Consider the following 25,402-nt stretch of genomic DNA (forward strand, 5'->3'; position numbering starts at 1 on the left):
GGGGCTGAAATTCTTGCAAACCCAAGAGCAGAGTTCTACCCCAAACCCTTGTGAACGAACACTTTCAAGAGGCAGCAGGTCTGCTCTGTCGCTTCCTGGTAGAGTGACTTTGGGCGAGTTGCTGAAACTCGATTAGCCTCTGGTCAGCCTCCCCTGGAAAACGGGGTAACAGGTCTCACCGCACAGGGCACGGTGGGGAGCTGGAGACCATGCCAGCACAGGAGAACTTGGAAAAAAATGCAGCTTTTGGTCTTTCCTCTTCTGTAAAATGAGTGAGTTCGGTGAATGGGTCCCTCAGCTCTTATCCTGCATGAATCTTCGGTGTTTAGCAAATTTGCCTTCATCGTTTCTGGGCCACGACCACTTCCTGAGGGTTTTTCTTAGGCTGGTGTGAAGGAGACAGAGACGAGCAGAGCAGACACCTGCCCCTCCCGTCTGGAGACCCAGGCCTCCAGGTCCTGCCCTGTCCTTTATGTGTCTTTAAGATTCAGGCTCTGTTTTGTCACTGCCTCAACCACAGTGTCCCCATCTACAAAATGGGTTGAAATAACTGTCACGGGATGTGAGCTTTAATGCAATCGCACGTAAAAATACCTCAGAAGGCAGTAAGAGACCGACTGTATCTGAAAAATGGGCTTCTCAGGACTTCCTTTACAGGCTGACTGAGAACGACAAATGAGGTAATGAAGGTAAACAGATTAGCACAAATTCCTGCAATACACAGGAGCTTCAGAAGTATAATAATAAAGCACCAACTGGGCACCCGGATGGGTGGGTTAAGCCTCAGTGGTTAAGCGGGTTAACTCAGTGGGTTCAGTGGGTTAAGCCTCTGCCTTCGGCTCAGGTCACGATCCTGGGATCATGGGTCTTGGGACCCCGCATCGGGCTCCCTGCTCAGTGGGGAACCTGTTTCTCCCTCTGCCTGACACTCCCCCTGCTTGTGCTCTAATAAATAAATAGAATCTTTATAAAAAGAATAAAGCACCAATTAATAGCAGAGCCCCAAGTGGTAGAATGTGGAAGTCCAGTATTGGACCGTGTTGGAGAAGCAGCAGCCGGAGGTGGGTGGGGAGCCTGGCGTTGACGAGAGACCCTTCCTACCTGAGGCGGGACATGACATGAGTGCCGGCTTCTGCTGGCTCCGGGGCGAGGGGGCACCCACCTGTCCAGGGAACTGAATTAATGGAGGCTCCGGCGGGAGATAAAGGACCTACGCCCCGGCCCATTAATCATTGTCCATCCTCTGAAGTCTGAGATCCGGTGCAGAGACCACGGGCGGGCAGAGGCCCCGAGGAAGGGGCTGGTCTGCTCCAGACCTCAGTGAAAACCCTGTCTGGTCTGTTCCACACCATTTAGCACCTGACTGTGTCTATGGGACGTATTTATAAAATTTCCCAAAATAAATTAGTTCTTGGACTTCAGTTCACAGCACATCTTTACTAGCTCCTGAGCTGGGCCAGGCCCTGCGCTGCGGGCTGAGGCCTTGGAGATGAACAGACGAGGAGGCGGCTGTTTTCCACATCGCGCCACAAGCGCCAGGATGAAGAGCGCATGGCTGGGGGGTGGCATCTGGGAAGGGCCCCCGGAGGGAGGGAGGCCTGAGCTGGAATGGGCAGGATTAATTAGGACAGCCTGGCAAGGTCCGAGGAGAGAGAAAGGCAGGCAGAGGGACAGCCTTGAGCACAAGCACGTCGGGGGCATGTCCTGAGGCACAGCGGCCGCAGCAGGAGAGGAAGCCGGCGGGCTGGGCGTGCTCTGGAGAGCAGAGCGCCCGTCTCACACCTCCTGCCGCCATTCACGCGGTTCACGGAAGGCCTCCGCCTCCTCACGGTGTACATCACCCACAGCCCCCCTGGGTGACGAGCAAGGTCTTGGGGTGAGGCATGGGCGGGGCTGCCAACCCCGCCTATTACGGGGAGGGGGTGTCACTTCCCAGGCGGCCTCCGCCCCCGTCGGGAAGACCAGCTCCCCAAGAATGTCCTTCCTTGCCCTGGGCTATCGAACACTCTCCGGGGCTGCCGCAAAGGCGGTCTTTGCGGTTCTGGGCCGAGAGAACCCAGGACTTCAGGAGAGCAAGGAGGGCGGCCAGGAGCGGAATTTACCGGCTGCCGGAGAAGGCCCGAAAGGTAGTAGGAGATGAGTGATCCAGACTCGCTCGAGCGCTTCCGTCCGGTGCCGGCTCTGCCCCCGGGCGCTCGGGATGCAGACGGAGCTCAGATGCTGGCTGACGCGGGGAGCCGCTCACAGCACCCACGGGGCTCATGTCCCCCCATCTCCCAGGTCCAGGCTGCTCCTCCGCCCGTCTCCCGGTGACCTGGACCACCCTGAACCAGGCCCACGGAGCCACAGGCCGAGAGTTAGCCCTAGAAGCCGGCCGGACACTCCCCGGGGCCTAACCACCAGGCTCACAGGAGTTGGGGAACCCATGGGAACCCAGAGAGAATAAGGTGGTAAACTTGGACGGTGCCTTAAGGAAGAGGCTAGCAAACGGCCCGACCATGGCTAACTCGTTAAATGGTAAAAACAAAACCAGACCAGTGCGGTTTGTTGGGGGTGGAGTTGCTTTTCCATTTTGGTTCTTTTTCCCCCTTTCTGGCTGTTTCCAAGGAGAAAATGCTGGCTGTGCTTCCCAGTCTGCAACAGACACAGTCCGCAGGCACCTCCCTTGAGAGAGAAAGCAGCCCGCTGCGCCCCAGCGTGTCTTTCAACGCTCCCTCAAGCTGGCTTCCGGGGCCATGTGGGCAGCAACCAGGGGATTTGTCCCGCGGGACAGGGCCAGCCCGGGCTCCCTCCACTCGGACCATTTATCATGGCAGCAGCTGGAGATAAGCTGGACACAAAGAGGATTTGTGTCCCAGGAGGGACGAGCCCTAGATACCCAACACGGAGGAATTTTCTCATTAGTCCGTGCCGGGGACTCTGGGCTCTCACGACGTGTCCCAGCGTGAGGGCCAGCGGGGAGGAGGGCACGGTGGAGGGGCAAAGCGCTCAGAGATGCTCTCCCTGAACAACCTAAATTAAAGTTTCCCGAGTGCATTACCGTGGGAGAGATGGAAATGCGAAAGGCCATCTGCACGTAGGACACTGTCTGGGGGGGGGGGGTGCGGGGAGTCATCTCCCGGGGCTGAATTTCTTTGTGCAGACTTAATTACTTGTTCCCGCTCCCAGGGGAGCCCAGCAGGGACTTTGCGTGGGGGCACCCCACATGCTGCTGGCAGAGTGAAGCCCAGGGGACCACGGGGGACCGAATCTCAAAGATAAACCATTGCCGAGTCATCTGCGACCACCAGCTGGACAGGACGCGGAGTCCAACCACAGAGCATTCTAGAGCACTCCCAGGATTCGCTGACCTGAAAGGAATTCCAAAGCCTGAGAGCAAACTGAACCAGGAGGCAATCTCAGAGCTGGGAGCGGAGTCTGGGGAGCCGTCCTGGATTCTCGGTTCCATGAATTCCAAATACCAGCGGAGCTCCCAGCAGCCTGTGCACGGCCCTCAGGAATGAAGTGGGTTTCTTGATGACCTCTGCTTTGTTGGTTTTCTTCAGCAGTTACTGGAAGGTTGAGCTCAGAGGGAAGGACACGACCAGCTGAAATTCACTGCCCCCCTTCAATGCTTCTGCTGCGTTTTGGTACCCTGCTAACATAGCCTGTCCCAGGAGTGAGGGTTCTGCGGTGTCCTCACCCCTTCCTGAAATGGAGAGAATGAGGTAGCCCTTTCCCACTAGGTTACCGCTGCGCACCAGACAGTACTGGGCTCCTGGAGGGGCTTGGATATGTTTTATGAACAAATCCATCTTTGCACCCAGCTTTCTAGACCATCAGCTCAGCCTGGAGCACCGCATGAAGAGTGACAGGCACAGCCGTTTCTACACTTGCAAAAAACCGTTTTGCTACAATATCCCCTCTTTGATCTTCGCCCCAAATACCTACTTTGCATCACAGTGGAAAAGAAAGGCACGGGAAAGGTGTATTTCACACCTGAATGCCCGCAGAAGCCCATCCGGGGAGCCGTCAGTCGGAGATGTTACCTGGGGTATAGTTGCTAGGGCTTGGACCTAGAGAAAAGTTGCTATTGTGATTTCAATGCTCCCCTCACCTGGACCATTCACCATGCGGGGAATGTGTGGGGTTGGTGTCTGTGTTTCTGCCGCCTTTCCAGAACAATGCGCCGTGCCCCGCTGGGTGGAAGCAAGCAGCACGGCCTTCAGGACCATTGTCTTCTTCATCCTCTGAGACACTGAGTGGAACTCAATGCAGAAAAGGCTGGGGGCCTCCTGCCCGAAGCGTTTCGGATGTGGAGCCTGGGACCCCACGTGCTGAGCTGTAGAACCCACCCTTCTCACCCAGCAAAGGACAGAGCCGGGCCCCCTTTAAAAAGGTGTATGGCTACTGTGAACAGAAGAAAGGCCCCTTTTCCTGCCCCACTCCCATCCATTCTCCATTTCCTGCCTTTTCAGGCAGTTAGAGGCCCGGCCCTCTCTCGGCTGTGTGAGGCCTCCGGGTCCCAGGGCCCGACACTGGCCTCGGAGCAGCAAGGCTCCCACCAGTAATCGAGCGTCAAGGTTGCTCCAGGGTGGGGAGGTACCTCAGCCAGCAGCTCTGGCCCCTCTGCAGGAGGTCCGTGTGCACAGGCACAGCCCTGTCCCCTCCTCCGGGGAAGAGGGCTGTGCCCCAGGTAAGTCATGGCCTAGAGGACAATCCAGGGGTCCAATTGCCTCCGTCATGTCGCCCCTCCAACAGCCACATGACGGTCAGGTTGGAAGAGGGATGCTTAGTGGCCAGCCAGTTAGGGGGACTCATGGAGGGGGAAACCTGAGATCACTCCCCCGAGGGCCTCTGGTGGGAGGTCACAGACAGTGCCCACCAGCCTCGGGGTTCAACCTCGGTCTCAGCAGCCGGGGCTCCTAACCCAAAAGGCCAGTGCTCGCCCACCAACAAGCCAGCCTTGAGAAAACCGACCACTTCCCCTCAGTCCAGAGAAACCAAAGCCAACGGACGAAACCAAACCAGATCGTTTTATTCTGCACTTTCCTTCTACCAGAACACTACTAAAAATATAAATATAAAATCTCTAGAAAATACTCAGATCTGTAAAGTTCCTCTCCCAGAGTGGGGCCAAGCTCTTTGTTCTTTCAAAGCCGATGGGCCTCGCTATGCCCATTAGTCTTCATATCGCCCACATACGTCACACAGACACCCCTCTCTCTGTGCAGGGGAGAGCGCCACTCTCCTGCCAGGTTCTGGAAGCTCACCTGTGATTTATCAGGGGAAGGCTCGGTGCCGACTAGGAGTACAGTGGGGCTGGGGATGGGTACCAGGGAGGGAAGAGACTGTGCCCCCACCTCCCTTATGCAGGCTCAGAAGATAGGTTGTTTCTCATTATCCTGCCCTTGCGTTGACCAGGCCACCCAAGTGGCCCATAGTGAGAAGCTGGACTCACTATGAGGGTGTGTTTGGCGGGGCGTAGGGGGGGACACTGTGACCACAGTGAGGTCAGGCTGTTGAGACAGACACAGGAAGCTGCTCAGAGCCCAGGCCCTCAGGAGGACTAGAAGTTGTCACTGCTGCCGCCTGGGGGCAGCAGTCAGCCCCTAGCACCAGGCATTACCGGCCGCATCTAGGCTGGGACTTCAGGCTTGAGCGCCCCCTCCCCCACATGGCAGCTTCACCGCCTCCCCACCCCCGGTGGGAGGTCGATGGCCTGGGTGGAGATCATAGAGACGCCAACGATGGGAGCAGGGTCCCGCCGGTCCTCGTTGGGCACCAGACACGAGTCTGAGGAACTCCAGCGTTAGGCTGGCAATGGTCTTGGGACGTCCCGGGATCCCTGGGCTACCCTGAGTCTGAGGTGCCGGACCTCAGCAGGGGCTGGGTGTGGCATGGAGAGCAGCGTGCTTCAGCCAGCCCAGGCCCTCCAGCTCTCGGCACGTCGGGCCGCCGAGTCACTTGGCGGGGGCCACCCTGATCTCTGGGGCAGAAGCCCCAGGGGCCAAGGCTCTGCTGAGTTTCCCACCGGAAAAGCAAAGAGATCTTCTGGCATGGAAGCTCCCAGCACAGGCCGTTCGGTTCTCTGCCCGCCCCCCACCCGGTCCCCAGCTGTGTTGTCTGCAAAACCTCAAGCTGTTCTGGGAGGACTCACAGGCTTCCAAACGCTAGTCCCGAGCACTTCTGAGTCTCGGGGTCAGAGATCATATTGTAGTGATGTTCTTGGAGGAAGGCGGCAGGATCTAGACCTTCAGTACCCGCCCTGCCCCCGGCACCCGGCCTGCAGAGCCCCTCGTGGGAAAGGGAGCTGAGGCTTTGCCAGGAGCACACGGTGCAGCCCGGCTTTCTGGGGCAACGGAAGACGGGGTGCGAGAGGGGGCAGGAGGCTCCAGAAGCAAGAACACCAGAAGGGCCGCCAGCACCCTGCTGAGCCGCCTCCCACCAGGCTCCAGGATCCTGGGTCCAGAGGAGTTTGCTTGGATGTCACAAAGGTGGGGAGGGCGGGGAGCGGGAACCGGGTGATGGGACAGCATGAGCAGTGCTGGGGAGCAGGGGGAGCCGAACAATGGACAGAAAAGGGACGGCAGCAGGAGGCCCACCGGCTGCCACGCTGGACGGGCCACGGCTGGCTTCTCTAGGCAGCCAGCCACCCTGTTCAACAAAAGGGAGGGTCTCTTCTTGCTGCAAAGGCCCCCGGGGTTGGGATCTCCCCCCGACAGGGTTTCCTGGCCACAGGAAGACAGCATGACAGGGTCCCTGGTGGGAGAGAGGAACATAAAAGTGGGTTAACCCAGGAGGGCGGGCACCGGTTAGTGCTGGATGAACCAGACTTAGATCCCGAAGGCCGGGATGCAGAGAGGACCCTGTGGCACCTGGGCCAGTGGAAGGCAGGGCAGAGGCTGCTTGAGGGAGACGGGAGTCACAGGCCATTTGAACACGAGCGCAAACACCTCCTGCCTGGTGAGAGGGAGCCTGTCCCAGGGCTCCTGCCACATCGCAGTCTCCTGTTTGTCACCCCAGCTCGGACACTTACCATACCCGGACCTTACCTCTGCCTCATTTCAGGCCATGGGGTGGTCCCTGAAAACTGCTCTGAGCCCCCAGCGACTGCCCTGGCCTCATCCGGTCTTCTCCACGACTTCGGCCCCAGGTTCTGTTGGGGCCAGCTGCCTGGACGCCAAGTTCCCGGGCCCTCCCCCAAAGCAGGATGGTGGCCCGCTTGGCTGCCTCTGCAGGGCCCACCTAGCCCTGTCCTCGTGCAGCAAGGGTGCCCCGGCCTCCCCTTCTGCACCTGGCGCCCACATGTGCCAGGTTATACCCCTTTCCCTCAGGGCCTCCTCAGTGCCTGGCTCTGGGCCCTATCCCGGGAGGCTTGGTGTGTTCCCCAACTGGCCAGATGGGAAACACCCCGAGAACTGCCGGCGACCAGGCTGCCTCCGGGTCTCAGGCCTGGTGTCTCCTCTGGCCCGCACCCAAAGGCCAGACGCGAGGCAACCACCTGGGGCCTCCGTGGTCTGAGGACCGGGCGGAACGGAGGCTGGGCGGCACTCAGGGTAGGCCGCTTTCCAGGCTGGGCCCATCCTCAGCCAAACCCTTCACTTCCCACCCAGCCAGATTCCCTCCGCCGAAGCCGGAGAGGGGAACCAGACCGTGGAAGGAGAGGGGCAGGGGCACAGCGGGAAGTCAGGGCGGCGGGGGAGTAGAGGTGCTCCAACAGCCCGGGGCTGTGGCCGGCACCCAGAGGACCTGTCCTCAGGTTTACAGAAAATGAGCCTTTGACAAGGACAACTGAGGGACTCTTGGCCCTGCCCAGCCCACGCGGGGGGACCAGCTCTCTGCTGACCTCTGCACCAGGGAGCCAAGGGCACACAGAGCCGGGGTCGGGGGCTGGGGGACCAGGGAAAGAGATGGACGAGGAGACGGCAGAGGGGAAGGGGGTGCTTGGCAGGAAGAAGAGGCCCTACTCAAAGGAGAGCAGGTCTGGGTGCGGGCCCTCATTGTCAAGGCTGGAGGTCCGTGCCCGAGGAGGGGAGCTGCCGTCCTCCAGCGGCTCGGCCAGGTCGGGGCGGCTCAGGCTGAGTTTGAGGCCGTTCCTCTCCAGGAGGCCCGGGGAGGAGGCCCTTCGGCACTCAGTCATCTTCGGCTTGGGTTCGTCTTGGCCGTCCTGGTGAATCAGGTCAGGCACGGACACGGAAACCTCTCCATTGGGCAGAGCCTCGCCCTTGTCCACCACTTCCAGGGGGGCTTCGGGTGGAGCAGTGGGAAGGGGGTCCTGGGGCTGCCCGGGAGACAGCTCTGCCCCGTACTCCAGGCTGCTCAGGACGGGCTGTGACGAAATCAGCATGTCCTGCGTCGTCTTCAGGGCCCGGGGGGCTCGCTTCCTGGTGATGGGAGGCGGAGGGTCCAGCCGAGGGAATGCTTCTGGCACGGCCGACCTGGGGGTCAATGACAACAGCCCCGGGCGCTCTGAGGGTGGTGAGACCCCGGCTCCCACCGCACGATGGCTCGCCCACCCAGCAAGCGCACCCCTGCTCGGTTTGCTCTGTGGGTTGTGGCAGTTGGAGCACCGCTGGCTTTTCCCTGGTGACCCCCTGCCCGGCGCTGACAGCAGCTACGTGTTGCCGTTGGGGCCACCGGCGAGCTGTGTCACATCAGAGCTTTGCCATGAACCCTACGGGGGACGCTGCCCGCCGAGGAGCATAGCCGGTGTGGAAAACAAGGCCTGGCAGGGACCTGGTGACCCCAGCAGGCTTCTCCCTCCCCTGCCCTGGTGGGTCCCAGGGACACCCACGTTCCTCCCCTACCAGCGGCAGAGCAGCGGCTCGAAGCTGTGGCTGGGTGTTAGCATCCACCCCGGGAGCCTCGGGCAATGCTGGGGTTCGAATCCAGCTGTGCCGCTACTGACTCCATAACCTCACCCCTCTGAACCTGGTTCTGTGCAAGATGGAAACCATCTGGGCTGCTTCAGGGTTTAGGGGAGCGTGGGGCCTGGCGCTTGTGCACGCCTGACAGGTGCTTGCTAAACTTCGGCCATAGTGACCCCAGGACAAGCCCAGCTCTGTCCTCCACAGGGCGAGCTCATGTCTCCCGCTCAGAGCTGCTCTCTGGAGGCCCCGGGTCAGTCTGGAGCGCTGCCGGCCCCCCCAACCGCACTCACCTGGCCTCCTCGCCCGGAACCCCGCCGGCCAGCCGGGCCCCCGCAGTCCTATTAATCTCCATGGCACCTGCACCGTCCAGACTCGAGGGCTCCTTTCTCCGCAGGAAGTCGTTGACTTTGGCCCCCACGGCTCTGCCCAGGTTCTTGAGGTGCTGACTGCTGCCCACCCAGACCCCCGACCCCGGGGCGGCCGAGCTGGGGGCCGCCAACCGGGACAGGTGGGGGAAGGAGCAGCTGGGCTGCAGCTTCGGGGCGTGAGCGGCGTTCACGTTCTCGAACATGCCGTGGTCCACTGCAAACAGAGGGGAAGAGGGCTGGGGTGAGCGGGGACGGGTCGCTCGGCCTCTTGCCCACACACCACACGCACAGCTGTCACTGCCCCGGGCTCTGGAAACACTCGGGGAAGAACCCGCAGAGACGCTCTCAACCCTTCTGTGTGGGTTTTCCAGATGGGACGTGGGATGAGCCCTTCCAGCTCCACCCTGCCCGGCCCATTGGTGACGAGCTCCAGCCTTAAACCTACCACTTCCCTCCAATTTATCCCTTTACACCTGCCTCCTTGACTCCTGGCTTGACCCCTGACCTTGGGGCCACCGAGCCCTCTGAAGAAAAAATGACGAAGAAATGAACTGTGGTATTTTCTGTCACTGTGAACACAGCTGAGCGGACGCTGGCACAGGGGCCGAAGCTGGTGGAGGCTCGCGTGGGAAGCTCCCCGCTGAAGGCCGCCCGTGGGGCACATTTTCTCTGTGGGAAAACAGGCTCCCTGTCTCCTGAAGAGGAACGTGGGAGCATGGGCGGCTGCGTGCCGAGACACGCCGGGTGGGGGCTCCGGACCGGCTCACGTCGAAGCCTTGACACCCAGGGGAGCAGGAGGAGCCTGACCGCAGCCTCACGACCAGCCAGCGAGCTGGGCCATGGGAGGAATCCTACTTATGGACACGAAGAACTGTCTTCTGAGCCTGAGGTCACAGGGCCATGACCAGAGGGGCTGAACGAGAACTCCTCGGTTCTCGCCCTCTCCACGGACTTCCCGTGGCCTGGTGTCACGGACGAGCAGCCTCACAGGCGGCCCTTCTCTCCCCAACTTCGGTCTGAAGGACTAACTCCAAGGGCGGCAGGTAGAGCCACCAGGCTGTGAACAAGGCCACGTCTTATATCCCTAACAGCTAGCCTGGTCGGGTATACAGAAGGTGCTCAATAAATCCCTCGAACTGCCAGACCCATTCTGCAGATGGGAGAACCACAGAGGTCAAGATCATAGCTCCAAGGGTTGTCACTGGAATGAATGGTGCTTGGGGCTTTAAGCCACACCATCCACACGCTTGTTTCAGGGTGTCCTCCCCCACCGGGAAGTCAAGCTCCGTCCTCCAAAGACAGATCCATTCTTTGGGGCCTTGGAGGCACACGTGAGGTTTCTGTCCCTACCAGGTACTCTAGATACTCTGCCGATCTGGGGGAAGAAGAGGTAACACTTGAGCACAGACTCTGTTCTTGGTCTCCACCTCCAAGTGCCTACGCACGCGGAGCCTTCCCAAGAGTAAGTGAGGTTGGGGTGTGCTGCTGCTTCTGTTGAACTTGCCATCAAGTAGCTCTCCCTGCCCTGCACTGCTGAGTCCCTGGCCCGGGGGTGCATCTCCCTTTACTGCGGTTTCAGCAGACATACCCCTTCTGCACCCGAGCTAGAGAAGCCCTCCTGTAAAGGTCTTTGGGCGGCAGCAGGAAGCTGCAGGGGGCAGAGCAGACAAACCCCACCCCCAGGTCTATGCGTCTGCTGCACACAGGGAAGGCACCACAGTGGGGCCCGTGCTAGGGAACTGGGGTAGAACCACCCCGGGGTCTGGGGCACAGAGCTGACCGGGTGAGGTGGCCTGAGCTCCAGGTGTGGCCACACCGCACCAGCAGGACTTCCAGCCCAGCCCCTAATGGGGTCATCAGCTCCTATGGCTCTACGGAGAGCACTATCTCGCCACACCATCACCCACTTCTGCGTGCTTTCCCTATCGTGTCCTGCATCCTAGCTTTTCTTTAATCGTAAAATCTGTGGACTTGCCAGGAAGCCCTTGGCCATGTAAACATTTAACTATTGCCCTCCAAACCAGCAAGTGTATTTGGGCCACCGTGAAACCGGGGCAAGTGTCCAAAAGAGGTTGGCTGGGGAAGGCACACCCCCCCCTCCCACCCCTGCCACTTCCTGACTCTGATAGATCTGAGCCGGTCTCCTTACTGGTGTCCGGTGAATGTACAGAGCGGACCTGCTCATTTCTGCGAGTGTAAGTAACCCAAACAAACCCCAAGTGACTCGGGAACTGTGAGCTCCTCTTATCTGAAAACCTTCCTAAGAAGCAACTACAGGATCACGCCCCCATTGTAGATTTCCCGCACTTCTCACTCGCTACCTTCCCAAATGTCTATGCTGAATTCTTCAGTAGTTTAAAGAAAACCTGTCCTATGTGCTCTTTGCAATTCCCTGTGTCTTTCTGGCCAACGCACCTGGTCTTGAAAACCAAGTGGGGAGCTCCTGGAGGAGACGCTGTATCCCCAGTGATTTTTTTTTTTTTTTTTTAACTTTCTGGAGCACTCGGCATAGGGCCTGGCACAAGAGTTGGCCATTTCGTAAGTTTGGCTTAATTGAATGGGCTTTTGAGAGGAACCCTTAAAACCTGACCACATTACAGGCAGACGGTGTAGAGAAGCTGTTCCCGAGGCTTTACCATTTACAGAAGTCACTCATAACCTCCTCTGCCGAGGTCAGCCTGGGAACAAGCGGTCTGCTCGTGGATGTGGGGCTCTAGCGGGGGCCTCCTTTGCTTCCACACCCTCGGGTGTGCCATGAGCACCTTTCCTGCTGATGGCACTAACGACCCCCACACTCCGTCCCTCCCCCCAGATTAGATGCGGGGTGGTTCAGAACGTAATGATGATGATGGAAAGAGAAACGATGATTGCCCAACCTGGTGGCCCACCCCACAATACCCCCACATGCACATGTCCGAGCAGAGCCAAGCATCTGTGACGAACGTCGTCCATCAGAAAGACGGTCTCTTACCTGTCCGAGAAAGGGGCTCGGAAAGCAGGTGGGAAGCAAACAAGAGAGAGACACATTTTATGTAGTGGCCGGCCACTCTGGGACTGTCACCTCCTGCCCCCGGCCACCAGCAACAACATACCAGGAGGGTATAACATGCGAGAAAACCCTGGACAAGCAGGTTCCCACGAACTCTTCAATCCCCAGACCGGAAGTGTCTGGTTTTTAAAAACTCTACCAACAGGCACCGAGGGAGCTTTGCGTGTGTTCCCCAGTATTCTGAACCCCCTTTACAGGAAGTCTGTCTGACGTTCCCAAGCTGGCAGTGGAAAGAATTCAATGACACCCCTCCCGCTCCTGCAGGATGAAATTCCAAATCTTCTGGACCCTGTGTACGTCGCTCATTACTCTCCTGTCCCATTTCTGCACACAAACCACCCGGGTTTAGACCATTCCAAGCGTCTAAATGAGTAAAATAAGAGGACACGGTGGCAGGGAGGTTTGCCTGATGCTGCACAGGTCGCTAACAGAGCGGGGTGAGAACTCACGCACACCAGCTCCCCGGACCCCAGGATCTTCCTCTGCACCACAAGGGCCAAATCAAACAGCCAATTCCCTCAAAGCTGCCCAGGTCCATGGTGTCCACTAAATTCCAACACCTTCTAAGTCTCCAAGACAGGCTCTGCGGGAGGCAGCGAGGTCCTCCACCCTGTCCTGCAACACTGAAGTCCTGCGGGCAGACACCAACAGGAAGACGACTCTGGACTCTCACACCCGGAAGCTCACGCGCACATGCACGTGTGCCACGACCGGGCCACGTCTCTCCATGCAGCCCAAGCAGATGCACAGTTCCATCAAATGCACTCTCTGTACCTAGTCTGCACCTGTTGTGACGCTCTACAACGGGGCTTATCTTCAAAATGGCGGGATCACCTCTCACCCTTACCCCACCGCCCGCAGCAGGCTAGGCTGGGGTTGGACAGAAGCGAAGCGGAGAGGAGAAGCAACCTGGCCACTTGGAGTTCAGTCCCTCGGCAAACTGCTCACCAGGAGAAAATGGTGTTGAGTAAGCCGCCTGCTTGTGTTGTAGTCATTTGCTAGAAACAGACAGCACCGCCATTTAAAACGCTACCTGGTCCCTATTAGGCAGCGCACGGAAGTATTTAGGCACAAAGGGCCATGATGCTTGTAACTTACCTTGGAATAGCTCAGCGAGCCACGTGTGGGGCGGAGGGAGGGGGATGACAAAGCAAACGGGACAAAATGTTAACAACAGGAAAACCCGGATACAGAATGCACAACAACTAGTTTTCGTTTTGCAACTTTTTGCCACTTTCAAACAATTTCCAGAGAAAATGTAAAAATTATACTCCAAACTCAGTTGCAGAAAGAACAAAAACACCGGATAGCAGAGGTGAGGCAGAGGAAGGAGAAGCTGAGCGAGAAGCTTATTCAGAGAGGACAGAGGTCCCCAGAGTTGGGGGGCGTGAGAGCAAGGACACAAAAGGACACCAAAGATCAACAGGATGGGAGTCAACAGATTACACGGTGGTCACATCTCTGCCACAGGCTTCCTCCCCCCGGGCATACTCAGTCGAGGTAGGCTGATGAGGGATGACAAGTCCCAAAAAGTCTTTCTAAAATTTTAGAGACTCCGCCCGTCTTTGAAAGGGACAGCCTGGCCAGCGAGCGGAATCATGGGACCCTCTTGTGATGTCAACTGCACTGAGAATGTTCATCGTCTGGACAACCCAGCCAGCCTCCGGGGAGCAGATGTGTGATCTCCATACCCGACGGCAGTCCGAACATGGAGAACTTCTCACTCCTCAGCATTTCCGGACCTCGAATCTCTTCCTCAGCCCTGAGCACTTTTCCCGACATTATGTCCTCACACGCCACCAGCTTGCCAGGTAAACTCTGGTGCCACTAGGGCCACAAAAATGTGGTTTTTCTGGAAGCTTTTGAGTACTCTACCAGATCATGTCACAGGACTACGATTTAGTGAGAAAGTCAAATTACACATGGGGAGAAAATAATTTTTCAAAATGCTGCGTTCATGGTAAGTAGTTCCTGATGTTTATTCATTTCTGGCAAGGGAAGGATGGGGGAACACATTTGTTGTCCAGTTTTTCTTTCCCTCTAGAATCTCAGGTCTCTGTAGGGCAGGGACTTGCTGAAGCCCTGGCTGGGACAGGCCAGAGAAGAGACAGGCTTCCCACCGCATCAGTAGGAACCTAGGAGGCAGGGTCCCTGAGGAGCACAGCAGGGAATCGAGATGGACTGTCTAAGGACCCGCTGTTCCCACTGTGGTCTGCGGGCCTCCCTGTGGGCCTCACCTGGGAGCTTGTTAGCAATGGAGGAGCTCAGGCTGCCCCCAGACCTGCTGAATAGGAACCTGCATGGGTCACCTCCTGGAGAGGTGCGCCTGTTACGGCTGGAGGAGGCCAGCCAGCTCTCCTCAACAGCCATGTGCCTGTCCAGAGGACCCTTACACAGTGGCTTCACCGACTGAGCTCTGGTTCCACTCTGGGAGTGGAGACGGGCTGGCTCTTCACCAAGTGGTAGCAGCCATCAGTGCGTTCACACGGCCAGAGTCCACCTGAACACTCCTGGGCAGTGGGCAGGAAATGCTTTCAGTTGGAGAAACCACATAGCTTTATGTACTATAGCTATGTGATCCGTGACCAGACTCCCTCCCCTGGATCCCGGAGGAAGCTCTGAGGCTGGAACACAGACAGACAGACAGACACACCCACACACATACACAAATACACACACAAACCAAGCTGCAGGAAGGTCAAGAGAAAGATGCGCAGGGCAGAAAGCGGTCATCTGGTCTGTATCTAAACTTCTCCCGTGGAGAGAATCTTACCCAGATCTCCATGAAAATGCCCCATTTGGATTTCCCCAGGATGCCACCCAGAACCTATCTGGGTGCAAAAAGGGCGCTGTTTGTCTTCAGCTTTGCAATGTCATCAAGTCCCAAGGTAGAGCCTCTAGGTACGTCTTGGGGGATTGGTCACCAAGAAGAGGACTCCCAGCCTCGCGCAGCTCACCAGAGCGTTTCCTCCCTAACCCAGACATTGCAAAGACCGCATTACCCTCCGAGGCATCCAGCCCAGCTCAGGCCCTGCCAGCCCCGTACCACAGCAGCGCGTTCCGGCTCGGGGTGCAGAACCCGGGGTTCTCTCCAGGTGAGGCCTTCTCTGCCTTGGGCAGGCACCTGAGAGAAGCTGGAGGGACAGGGCTGCTCCCCTACAGGACGGGTGCTTCCCACCCCTGTCCTCGCCTTCCCGGTCCTCCCTTCCGCAGGCCCCCGCAGGCCCCCGCAGGCCCGTCTCCCGAGCGGGGGGTGAAACCGCCGCTTCCGCCTGGGGTGGGCTGTTGCGGGCAGACAGACAGAGAGGCTGGGACAATGGCCGTGGCCAGGGGGTGTGGGAAAGGGGTGCTGGGAAGCCACTGAGCCACCTGCCTGCCCTTCGAGGAAGGGGAGACGAGGTGTCCGCCAGGATAGAAGCACCTGGCCAAGGCCGAGGCTTAGGGAACGCAAGTGGTCTCTACCCCCCAACACCCAACTGCCACTGGTGGGAGCAGAGGAAGGATGGGTCTCAGACAGCTCTCGCCACCCTGACTCCTGCTTACTCTCAGAACTGCAGTCGAGGGGGCGCGGGGAGAGACCCCTGGACCACACCTGACTCCTGACCGCTTGCCTCTCTGCTTCTCCCGGCCCCTCCACCCCTGGCCACCCTGGGGCCTTGCGCTCAAACCCGACCCTTTCCTCTGCAGACTGCATTTTGAGGGACCCCCAGAACGGGGAGCAGCTGAGGCGGAACTGCACCATCTACCGGCCCTGGTTCTCCCCTTACAGCTACTTTGTCTGCACAGACCAGGAGAGCCACCTGGAGGCCTACAGCTTCCTGGAGGTGCAGCGGGACGAGAGCAGGGGGGCCAGCTGCCTTCCCGAGGACCTGGCTGAGAGCATCTGCTCGTCCTCTTCCTCCCCAGAGAACACCTGCGCCCATGAGGCCAGCAAGAAGTCGAGGCATGGCCTGGACTCCACGGACTACATCACGTCCCAGGACATTCTCACGGCCTCCAGGTGGCACCCAGCCCAGCAGAGCGGTTACAAGTGTGCGGCCTGCTGCCGCATGTACCCCACTCTGCACTCCCTCAAGAGCCACATCAAGGGGGGCTTCAGGGAAGGCTTCAGCTGCAGGGTGTACTACCGCAAGCTCAAAACCCTCTGGGGCAAGGAGCAGAAGGCCCGGCCCGGGGACCGGCTCTCCTCAGGCAACTGCCAGGCCTTTAAGTAGCCTGGTTGGGGGCTGGGGGCTGGGGGTGGCAGCTGTCCCGTTAGTGGGCGCCTCAGGTAAAGCGGGGAGGAAGCCCGTTCATGCCTCCAGAGAGATGTCAATAAACCCAAGTTGGTCACAGCCTTCCGTCAAGTCCCGGGTCACCTGGATCCACCCGTGGTCCTTCCCGGCCCCCGGCCCATGCCCCCTCTGGCGAACGGTTGCCGAGCAACAGCAGGACCCCTCGCGGCCCCTCCCGCCTTCCCTTCCCCTCTCCTCCTCAAGTTGGAGAAGAGCTGCTCTAGGGGCACTTTGCAAAGTGAGGTGCCCAGATCAGCAGCGTCAGTATCCCCTAAGAATCTGCTAGAAATGAAATCTCAGATTCACGGAATCAGAAACTCGGTGGGGGCAGGAGGGGGCCTGGCCATTGGGCTCTCAGCGACCTTCTGGGTGATTCCGGGGCGACGCTGGCTTACTGGTGGGTCCCCCTGTGGTCAGTTCCCCTGCGGAAGAGCTCGGCCGGAGGGGAGGAGAGTGAACGCCCTTTACTGCGGGCACAGGGAGGCTCCCCCCGCAGCACCTCTGTGTGCTCTGAAAGCTTCTCGGCTGTTAGATCTCCCGAGGGGAGGAACAGGGAGGGCCACACGGCCCCCTGCGTAAGGCAGGAAACAGGCACATGGGGCCGGGCACCCCCACCCCACGTGCCCCACGGTCCTTCACTTGGAAGAGGCACTTTTGCTGAAGCACGACAGACTTGCTTCTGACCTGGGGGGCGTCTGTACCCGGCTGAGCTGCGTCACGGCAAAGCAGGCAGGGACACGCGTGAAAACGCGGCTTCCCGTCACCGAGGAGCGCAGCAGCGGCCAGCCCCGGCGGTCAACCCATTTCCGAGGCGGCCTCACTACCAGCTCCGACCCAGAAACGTGGCCGAACACCAGGGATGTGGGGAGGACATGTGTCTTACCCATTACGTGGTTCTAAAAACGAAAAGCGAGCTGAATGCTCACTGGTCTTATTTTTAGGCCTTACTTACCTCTCATTTCAGCTCCCTAATGCCCCAAGGGGGCGCTCTCACCGCTGTGGGGCATCTCCTTTTCCGGGGCCCCCAACATCAAGTCTCCCTTTACCTCGGCCTCCGCCCAGGCCCCCGTTGGCCAACAGGTTGGGGTGGAAGATTGGCCCCCAGTGAGGCCTCTGCTTTCGGCTTCAGCAGGCCTGCTTCTGCTTATCCCTGTGCTGCTAAAATGCCGGTCACGGTACTTCTGTGAGAGGCTGGGCTCGAATCCCATCACGTCGCACGTGGCGAGACCCTTCCCCACTTGCTCTCTCCCCACCTGCTACCGTCCCAGCCAGAGTGCAATAGGGTACTTGTACTGTGGGCTCCAGACTCCCAGCCTGCCCACTCCAGGGTGGGTGGTCTCTCTGGGGAACCCTGACATCATCCCCTGGACCCCTCAGGGGAGGGTAGCAGAGGGGTTCTCACTCTGATTTCCTGTTTCCCAAAATGCAAAAGTCACCTACGCCCCTGAAGACCTCCCCTTCTGTGCATCCCCACACACGTGGGTCTCCTTGGTGGGGCCCTTGAGAAGGGAGCAAGAGGATGGGCTCACCTGGGGGCCTCGTGGCCTTCCTTCAGTCTGTGAGGGAATCAGGAGGACTCGGCTCTTGTCCGGCCTCACACCGCCTGCCCAACCCACACTCCCGCCTGCAGGGTATGTGTGTCCCAGGCACGGAACCCGTTATAAAGACAGCAAGCCATGCTGCAGCCGGGGTCTGAGCAGGGGGGTCACAGCACGTGCCCACTGCCCGGCAGGGGCTGGAGTTTCGTGTGAAGCTAGACGCGCTCTGCCTCACACACATTTACCAGCGTCGTTGGGAACCCCAGGGACTTTCTCAGTGCAGAGTTCCGAGGGAAGTTTCAGCACGCAGGAAATGCACACAGCCCACAAAGGCACAGACCACATGGGCACACCCCCCGCCACCCCAATCAACTAGCAGGTAAGCTCTGTGGTGCCCTGAGCCCCTGCCAGGCACTCTGCTTGATGCTCGGAAAATGCCTGCTCATTTACTTGTCATTACCACTTTACGTGGTCTGTTTTGTCCCCATTTTACAGATGAGAAAAATGAGGCTCAGTTCCCTCACTCAGAAAGGGGCAAAGGGTTGATCAGATCCTCTCAGCCTTCCTGCAAAGTTGGCCGCACCTGACAAAGTACCAGGCCAACAGTGCCTCTGCCTTCGAGGCGGCTAAATGTCCTGGCCAAAGTAATCTGGTTTCCATGATGTCGGGTTTCGAAGTCCTGCAGCTTCTATCTCTCTGATGCTCTTCCCTCACTAGCCTTCTTCCTGCCTTCCATGACGCCTCCTGGCAGGAAGGCCAAGTGCCCTCGAGCCAGCACCCCTCTGCCGAGCCGAGCGACAAGGGCACCACCATGCCTGAGGCCAGGTGTGGGGACGAGCCCGTTTTGACCCCGGGATGGGCATTTCAGGAACGGGGCCATTCAGAATCCTACCTACTACTACTGCGTAGTTCAGACATTTAGTCAGGGAGTCCAAGAAATTTTATGATCTAGATGATCTTCGTTATAGCTGGAAATATCTACGATGTCATACTTTTTCAAGCACTCAAAATGTGCTTATACGCCAGTGACATCTGCAGCGTGAAAAGACCCGGGCTTGGGAGAGTCTGGAAGCAGGCATGAGCCCGGAGCCTCTGAACCTCGGGACTACTGACATTTGGGGCCGGGTGATTCTCTCTTGGGGGGTGGGGGGTAGGGTCCTCCTGTGTGTGTAGGATGTTTAGCAACGTCCCTGGCTTCTACCCACTAATTATCAAACGCATCCTTCCCCCAGTTCGGTCAAACCGAAACTGTCTCCAGACACCGCCGAATGACCCCCCGGGGAAGCCACACTGTCCCGGAAAAACCACGGCACAGCCGCCTGCTGAGCAAGGCTGGTCTAGCTAAATCGCGCCTGAAGCCACCACCTTCCTCCCCCGTTTTCTGACCACCACCACCCCGAGAACAGTGGCTCGCAGAGCTGATGGCCGCTGGCTTGGGAAGTGGGGTGGGAGTGAGGGCAAGTCAGGGAGCAGATAGAAGAAGCAAGAAAAGACCATGGAAAAGCTTTTAGAAATAAGAAAGGTTTATTTAGCAAAAGCCACTAGACTAGTGACGACATCCAGGGAGTAAGTGCACTTTACATGAACAGAATCTTGTCCCAGAGAGTTGAACCGACAGAGTTAATGACACGAGAGTTTCAGAAAGCAGAGGGCTCGGGCTCGGTGGGGTGAGAGGAGGCGGTGAGGCGAAGAGGAAATCAAAGGAACACAAGTGCTGAACAGGAGCCGTGGGCAGAAGGGAAGCTACGAAGGGGCTTCACAGAGAGCGTTGATAGAAGCGGGAATAGGAGTATCGTTTTCATCCCAACACGCAGTCTGTTCTGTGCAGAGAAATTCTTTGCTGGCTCTGCACCTGGGAGAGCCTCAGGTGCCCAGGACTCTGCCGGCCCCTGGGGGGAGGCTGAGGCAGGCACCAATAGGGTAGGCGCCCCCCGGTGTCCACTTGTCCTGTCTGCAGGGCAGAGCAGAAAGATGAAAGAGGAGGAAGGCAGCAGCTGAGTGAGCGGAGCAAGAAGGGAGGAGGGAGGAGAGGGTGGCGTCGCTGGGGAATCAGGTCTGCGCTGTTCTCTGCTCTGCCCAGTGGCTGGCGACCCGTCAAGGCCCCTAGTTCCATCCTGTCTCCCGTCGCCACACCCCAGGCACACTGGGGACGGTGCGGACGTGCAAACCAGAGCTCCAGGGGAGGCCCCCTCTGCGGGGAGGCTGGGGCTGAGGCAGCTGGAAACCACCGCGGAGCATCCGAGGCCAAGGGTCCAGGATGGGTCCGGAGTCAGCGTACAGACAGCCGCTTCCCATCCTTTACTCTCTGCTCAACCCCCTTTCTTCTTTCCCTCCGCAGCTTCTCTAAACCCTTCCGCAACTACGCCCCACCCACCCCTGGCCCTTCCCCACCACAGCCCGCCCTCTCCTGCCACATTCCACAAATCTGGTGGCTTCACGCTGGGCTCCTGCTTACAGGCAGCGCAGCGGTCAAGAAGCCAGACCTTCCACTGTCCTGAACCCTCCAGAAGATTCTACCACTCAGAGAGGCTGCACCCGGGGGAGAGTCTGGGAAGCCGGCTCAGCCACACCGGATTCCCAACACCTCCTTCAGTCTGGGGCTCTCACCTTCCTGCTTCTTCCTTGTGTATTTGGACCTATTCCGTCCAACGGCTAATTAGAAAAGACAGCGAACTAAACAGAACCACCCTTCTCCAACTAAATAAACCGTTAGGAAAAACAACACAACCCTGCTGTCGTCCAAACGCCCTGAAGATTCACACTCTCTTCTCTCCGGTCACTTCTCACACACCCACACACATGTACTCACCTTCCCTCACACGGGTACACAAGCCTATCTGTACACACGTGCACACACACATCCGTCCACACCCCATCCTCTTTCTGCCAATACCCTGGTGTGCCCAGGAAGGCCACCATAAAGCTATGTGTATTTCCTTTCCTTTGGACTTTCTAGTGTAGAAGAAACCCAGCTATTTAAGAAAAAGGGCTACGCTTTCACTTCTATAAATTATAAAGCAAGGTTGGGGTTGAAAAACTCTGTGTTTTGGGCAACCCCATCCTTAACACCGAATCCTCACAGATTACTGCTGTCTGGGTCTGTTGCTCGTTCTCCGGGACGAACACTTACTTCCCCACACACAAGACCCTAGTACTGGCTCGGCTCTCTCTCGAGGCAGCTTTAAATCTGCTAACAGCCACTCGTGGCCGGACTGTCACGAAGGGAGCGTGGCCTCCCTGCCATGGTTGGCCGGCCAGCCGAGGTGGTGTTCTCTAGACAAGGCCTGGATGGTCAAAGACAGGTCAAGGGGGGACAGGGCTGTGGTCCCTGACCAAAGTGGCAGTGATTCTGAAGAGTGGAAAGAAACAGTCTCAGCTACCAGCTCGCGTTTGGTTTTTTTCCTGCAGTAAACGCTGACCACTAACGCCCAGTGGAGGGGACGGGTTGAGAGGTAAGGCCGGGGGCTCGGGGACTTTCTCCGAGGGGAGGATGCTGTACAAGCCTTGGCCGACATGGACCCTGAGGCAAGACACGGAAGGGAGAAGGAGGCAGCTTCCCAGCCTCCATGCGGAGGAGCTGAGCTTGTAGGCAGGATGGGGCGGGAGAGGGGGGAGCTCCCACACTGAGGAATCGGACCAACATCATCTGGAGCCCCAAAGGGGCTGCCCTCCCCCAGGGCTTGCACCGCAAGGGCCTGAACGATGTCCAACTCCCAGTCTCCCTCGGAAGTAACACGTCACATCCAGCTAGAGCAAACGTCCAGGTTCAAGTCATCCCAGTGCTTACCCGACGTGAAACATCCCAATTCCATGATCACATTGAGATCTCCACCCCGTCCCTTACCACCGGGGCATTCAACCTCTGTCATCTCCACAACGGCCTAGAGAAGGAATTCCTTCCAGAAGGTCAGGGGAGGGTTAGGCAACCGGTAACATCCTGGATATCCAGACACACAGGACCTGAGCCGGCACCTGATGGCTTCCCTTTGCCATGGGATTGGGAGATGGGGCGGGAGGGGGCTCCCCGGGCACCCTGGGCGGGACAGAGCGGAGGAGCCTGATGAAACAACCCGCTCGTGGCAGGTCCTCGGGCAGCCTGGCCATCCGCACGAGGGACCCTCTCCCGAAGCCACTGGCTCTGGAAGGCCCTGCCCTCCCCTCCCAAGTCACACGTGGGAGAGAGGGGCCCACTCGCCTCTGGGAGTCCCAGTTCTCCCCCATTGGACCCTCCAAAGCAGAGTCGTAATTCTTTCCTGAAACCACAGGCTCTCTGGGGCCCCTGGCTGGAGCCAAAGTCGCTCATCTTCCCGGCACTCACCGCCCTCCGCCGCGCCGGCATCCTCGGCGGTGCGCCCGGCCCCCGCGCCCCTCCGGCCCTGCACCTGGCCCAGCCCTGCGCCGCGGCCCACCCTATACAGCGATCTCATCGTCCAGGCTGTCGCCCAGCTCCTGCCTCTGCAGGACGTTGAGCAGACGCGGCAGCTCCTCCTGGGACCACGAGTCGCGCTCCTCGCTCTCGTCCGTGTTGGACTCGTACTCCGAGGCGATGCCCGACTCGCGGAACTTGAGGAGCTCCAGGCCCCCCAGCAGCGGGCCCGCAGGCGGCGGCAAGAAGCGGAAGCACTCCAGCTTCACCAGGCAGTCTCGCCTACCTAGGGGGCTGCCGGCGGGGTGGGCCAGCTCGGCCAGGCCCGCGCCGGGGGGCGGTGAGGGCAGGTCCTCCGGCTGCGGGGTGGTGGGGTCGCAGAGCACCGGCAGACCTCCGGAGCGGAAGGTGATCTCCAGCAAGCTGTCCTGGGAGCCCACTGGAGGGGGGACAAGAGCACAGCAGCCCAGGTTAGCAAGGTGGCCGGGAGTGGGGGGAAGTGGGTGTGGGGGGGGCATGAGCTGGGTACAAACCGAGAGGGCCAGAGCAGGGTCTCTGTAAACAGAGACGGAAGCCCAGAGAGGCTTCCAGCAGCGAAATGCAGGGGCTGTTCCCAATCTGTACCTTCGTGCGGCTTAAAGCAAGAGTCCCAGCCCTGCCCAGACCTACTGATCATGACCCCGATGGGCTGGACTTGGGAATATTCATTTTTTTTATAAAAAAAGCTATAGGGACAGGCTGAGGAATTACTGGTCTCACAAAAGACACATTTGTTTTGCCGTCAGACCCAGGTTTGAATCTTGGCCCCACCCCTTGCTGGTTCTGGAACCCTGAGCTGCCTTCACCTGTTTGAGACTCTCTCATGTACAAAATGGGCATAACATCTGCGACTCTAGGGGTTAGACGACATCCTGCCCGTGAAATTCTATCACAGCCTCTGGCACGGAAGATGGCAAGTGGCTCTGTGACTAGCACATACCAGGCCACGGGTCAGCACCAGGGAGGCCTGGCAATGTGCTGCCTTCTCAAACCTCCCAGGCCAGCCCAGAGGCGGCCAGGCACCTCCGGCCGGGCACCAGGCAACCTCTGCCCAGAACCAGCCATGCTATCTGGCCAGTTCTTTTCTGCCTTATGCACAGAGCAGACACCTGCTACCAGCATGTTCGATGCTAGAGTTGTAAACTCTACAGCGCAGGGGAGGGTAAGCTCGCGTACAGTGTGAGGTTTCCCACGGAGCCCCCCGGCAGCACGACACTCGACAGGTGCTCAGTCTGTTTCCACTGGAAAAGCCCATGAAGAAAGAAGCAGACTGCCTTATTAGGACGTGGAGTGTCTGAGCCCCTTTCGAGAGGAGCATGGATGAGCACGTGGCAGGGACTCCCAGGGACGTTCAAGGTCAAGCCTGGGCTAGAAGGAGCCAAGCTCCTCTCTGACTCTGCTATTTCGCTGTTCCATGAACTGTACGGACAGAACAAATGGAGCTGCCTCTGTCTTCCACTAGAACACCAGGGCAGAGCAGGGGGCTAAGAACACACCACCAAGAGCTTCAGGGAGAAGAAAAGGCGTTTTCCAGAGCCCCCGCGGAGGGAAGCGGGGGGGGGGGGGGATTCCACTTACTGGCATTCTGTCCCGACAGCTTCAGCTCCAGCTCCTGCACCTGCTTGACCAGCAGAGAGATGTGCTGCAGCAGGTCCTTGTTCTGCAGCAGGAGCTGGTGCACGCGGGCCTGTGCCTCCAGCCGCGCAGCCGCTTCGGCAGCCAGCTGGTCCTTCAGCAAGTGAACCTGCAGACGGGAGGCGGAGAAGACAGAGAGGACGGGACAGAGAGGAGAGGGCCATGAATGCACCCAGGAGTCACCAGGGTTCCGCGGGGACCAGAGACACCCGCCATGTTCAACTCAACACAAAGAATCCCTTCCGGGGTGGAATGGGGACCTGGGCTTGGAATTCAGAGAAGCAGCCCTAAGAAGCTGGGTTGCTGGACAGGGGGTCTCTCTGAATGTCCCGAGTGAGGGCCACGGTGGGTCACTCACAGACCCCTCAGGGCCCAGCACCCAGAGCAAGAGGTACGCACGAGCCGAGCCCCGGCCCCTGTCCCCCAGCCCTGCCAGGAGAGTGTCTCGACGGTGAACACGTTCCTGCCATGTGGAGGGAGGGAACTTCTTCTCCTCGTGTCTTTTAAAAGAGAAAAACAGAAATGGATATACAGGCCCAGTAGCTAAGAAGAGAGTCACAGCAGCCCCGAAGTGGCCTTTCCTCTCCTCTTCCTCGGGCCCACATGGAATGAGAAGCAGGAAGCCCCCCAGATGCCCTTCCCTAGTGCCGGGGTCACAATAAATTCTGCGCTCTCGCCTCTGGGGGGCCACTTTCTTTCCCTGACTGTCCATCCCTCTTCATTTCCAGGTGCTTTACACCTGCTAGCGGTCAAACGTCTGCTGCCTGGTTCACAGGAGGGCCTCCTCCCGCGAACCTAGAAAGGTGAAACCAGCGGTTCAGAGAAGAGGGGGACCCTGTGGGAAGAGGGGGGCCTCCATCCACTCTCCTCTCACAGGGGAGCAGCTGGCAATGGTGCACCCAGCCTGCTTGGGACCCTGGGTCGGGGGTCTGTTCTCGGTGCATAACAAGGTCTAGAGAGAAAACACAGCGGGAGATGGGGTGATTGTGTCAGGAGCCTGGCTTGAAGCAACTGAGTCATAAGGCAACAGCCATGTTCATGCACATGAGATTCTTACTCTAAGTGGTGGATAAGGGGGTCTCGTGGAGGGTTTTAGAAGGTCCCTGAAGAAAGGGAGCTAATGAATTTGGCTCAGACCAAGGCAACTTACAGGTAAGAGGCTTCCTTGGACTACAACTGCAGTGTGGACAAAGTCAGAGGCAGGCTGTCTGGGGTGGGGCAGGTGGGGCAGGAGAAGGGCGGGAAGCGTGAGCCGACTCTGGTTTAGACAACAAATGCTCT

General features: G+C 58.7%; 2 protein-coding genes across 8 annotated transcripts in view; one reads left to right on the plus strand and one right to left on the minus strand.

The window, feature by feature from the left end:
- Positions 1 to 4,994: 4,994 nt before the first annotated feature.
- LOC309850364 (carboxyl-terminal PDZ ligand of neuronal nitric oxide synthase protein-like) overlaps positions 4,995 to 25,402 on the minus strand; it is a 264,278-nt gene continuing 243,870 nt past the window's right edge. For all 5 annotated transcript variants that reach the window (XM_082704194.1, XM_082704193.1, XM_082704195.1 and 2 more), the window contains 4 exons: positions 24,065 to 24,230; positions 22,734 to 22,886; positions 9,143 to 9,434; positions 4,995 to 8,420 (listed from right to left, as the gene is read on the minus strand). In XM_082704194.1, coding sequence (XP_082560320.1) covers positions 7,946 to 8,420; positions 9,143 to 9,434; positions 22,734 to 22,886; positions 24,065 to 24,230 — 1,086 coding nt within the window. In that variant the 3' untranslated portion in view covers positions 4,995 to 7,945. The remainder of the gene's footprint in view (positions 8,421 to 9,142; positions 9,435 to 22,733; positions 22,887 to 24,064; positions 24,231 to 25,402) is intronic.
- Positions 13,903 to 16,622, plus strand: SPATA46 (spermatogenesis associated 46). 3 transcript variants are annotated; one of them, XM_082704200.1, is made up of 3 exons: positions 13,903 to 14,080; positions 15,251 to 15,364; positions 16,056 to 16,619. In XM_082704200.1, exons 1-3 carry the CDS (start codon positions 13,978 to 13,980, stop codon positions 16,481 to 16,483), a joined length of 645 nt encoding a protein of 214 aa, XP_082560326.1. In that variant the 5' UTR covers positions 13,903 to 13,977; the 3' UTR covers positions 16,484 to 16,619. The 3 variants fall into 3 exon arrangements, with proteins under 3 accessions (XP_082560326.1, XP_082560324.1, XP_082560325.1); XM_082704198.1 differs by having other exon boundaries at positions 13,908 to 14,080; positions 15,957 to 16,618; XM_082704199.1 differs by having other exon boundaries at positions 14,051 to 14,229; positions 15,957 to 16,622.

The sequence above is a fragment of the Mustela nivalis genome, assembly GCF_964662115.1.
Source record: "Mustela nivalis genome assembly, chromosome: 16".
In the NCBI taxonomy this organism is placed as follows: Eukaryota; Metazoa; Chordata; class Mammalia; order Carnivora; family Mustelidae; genus Mustela; species Mustela nivalis.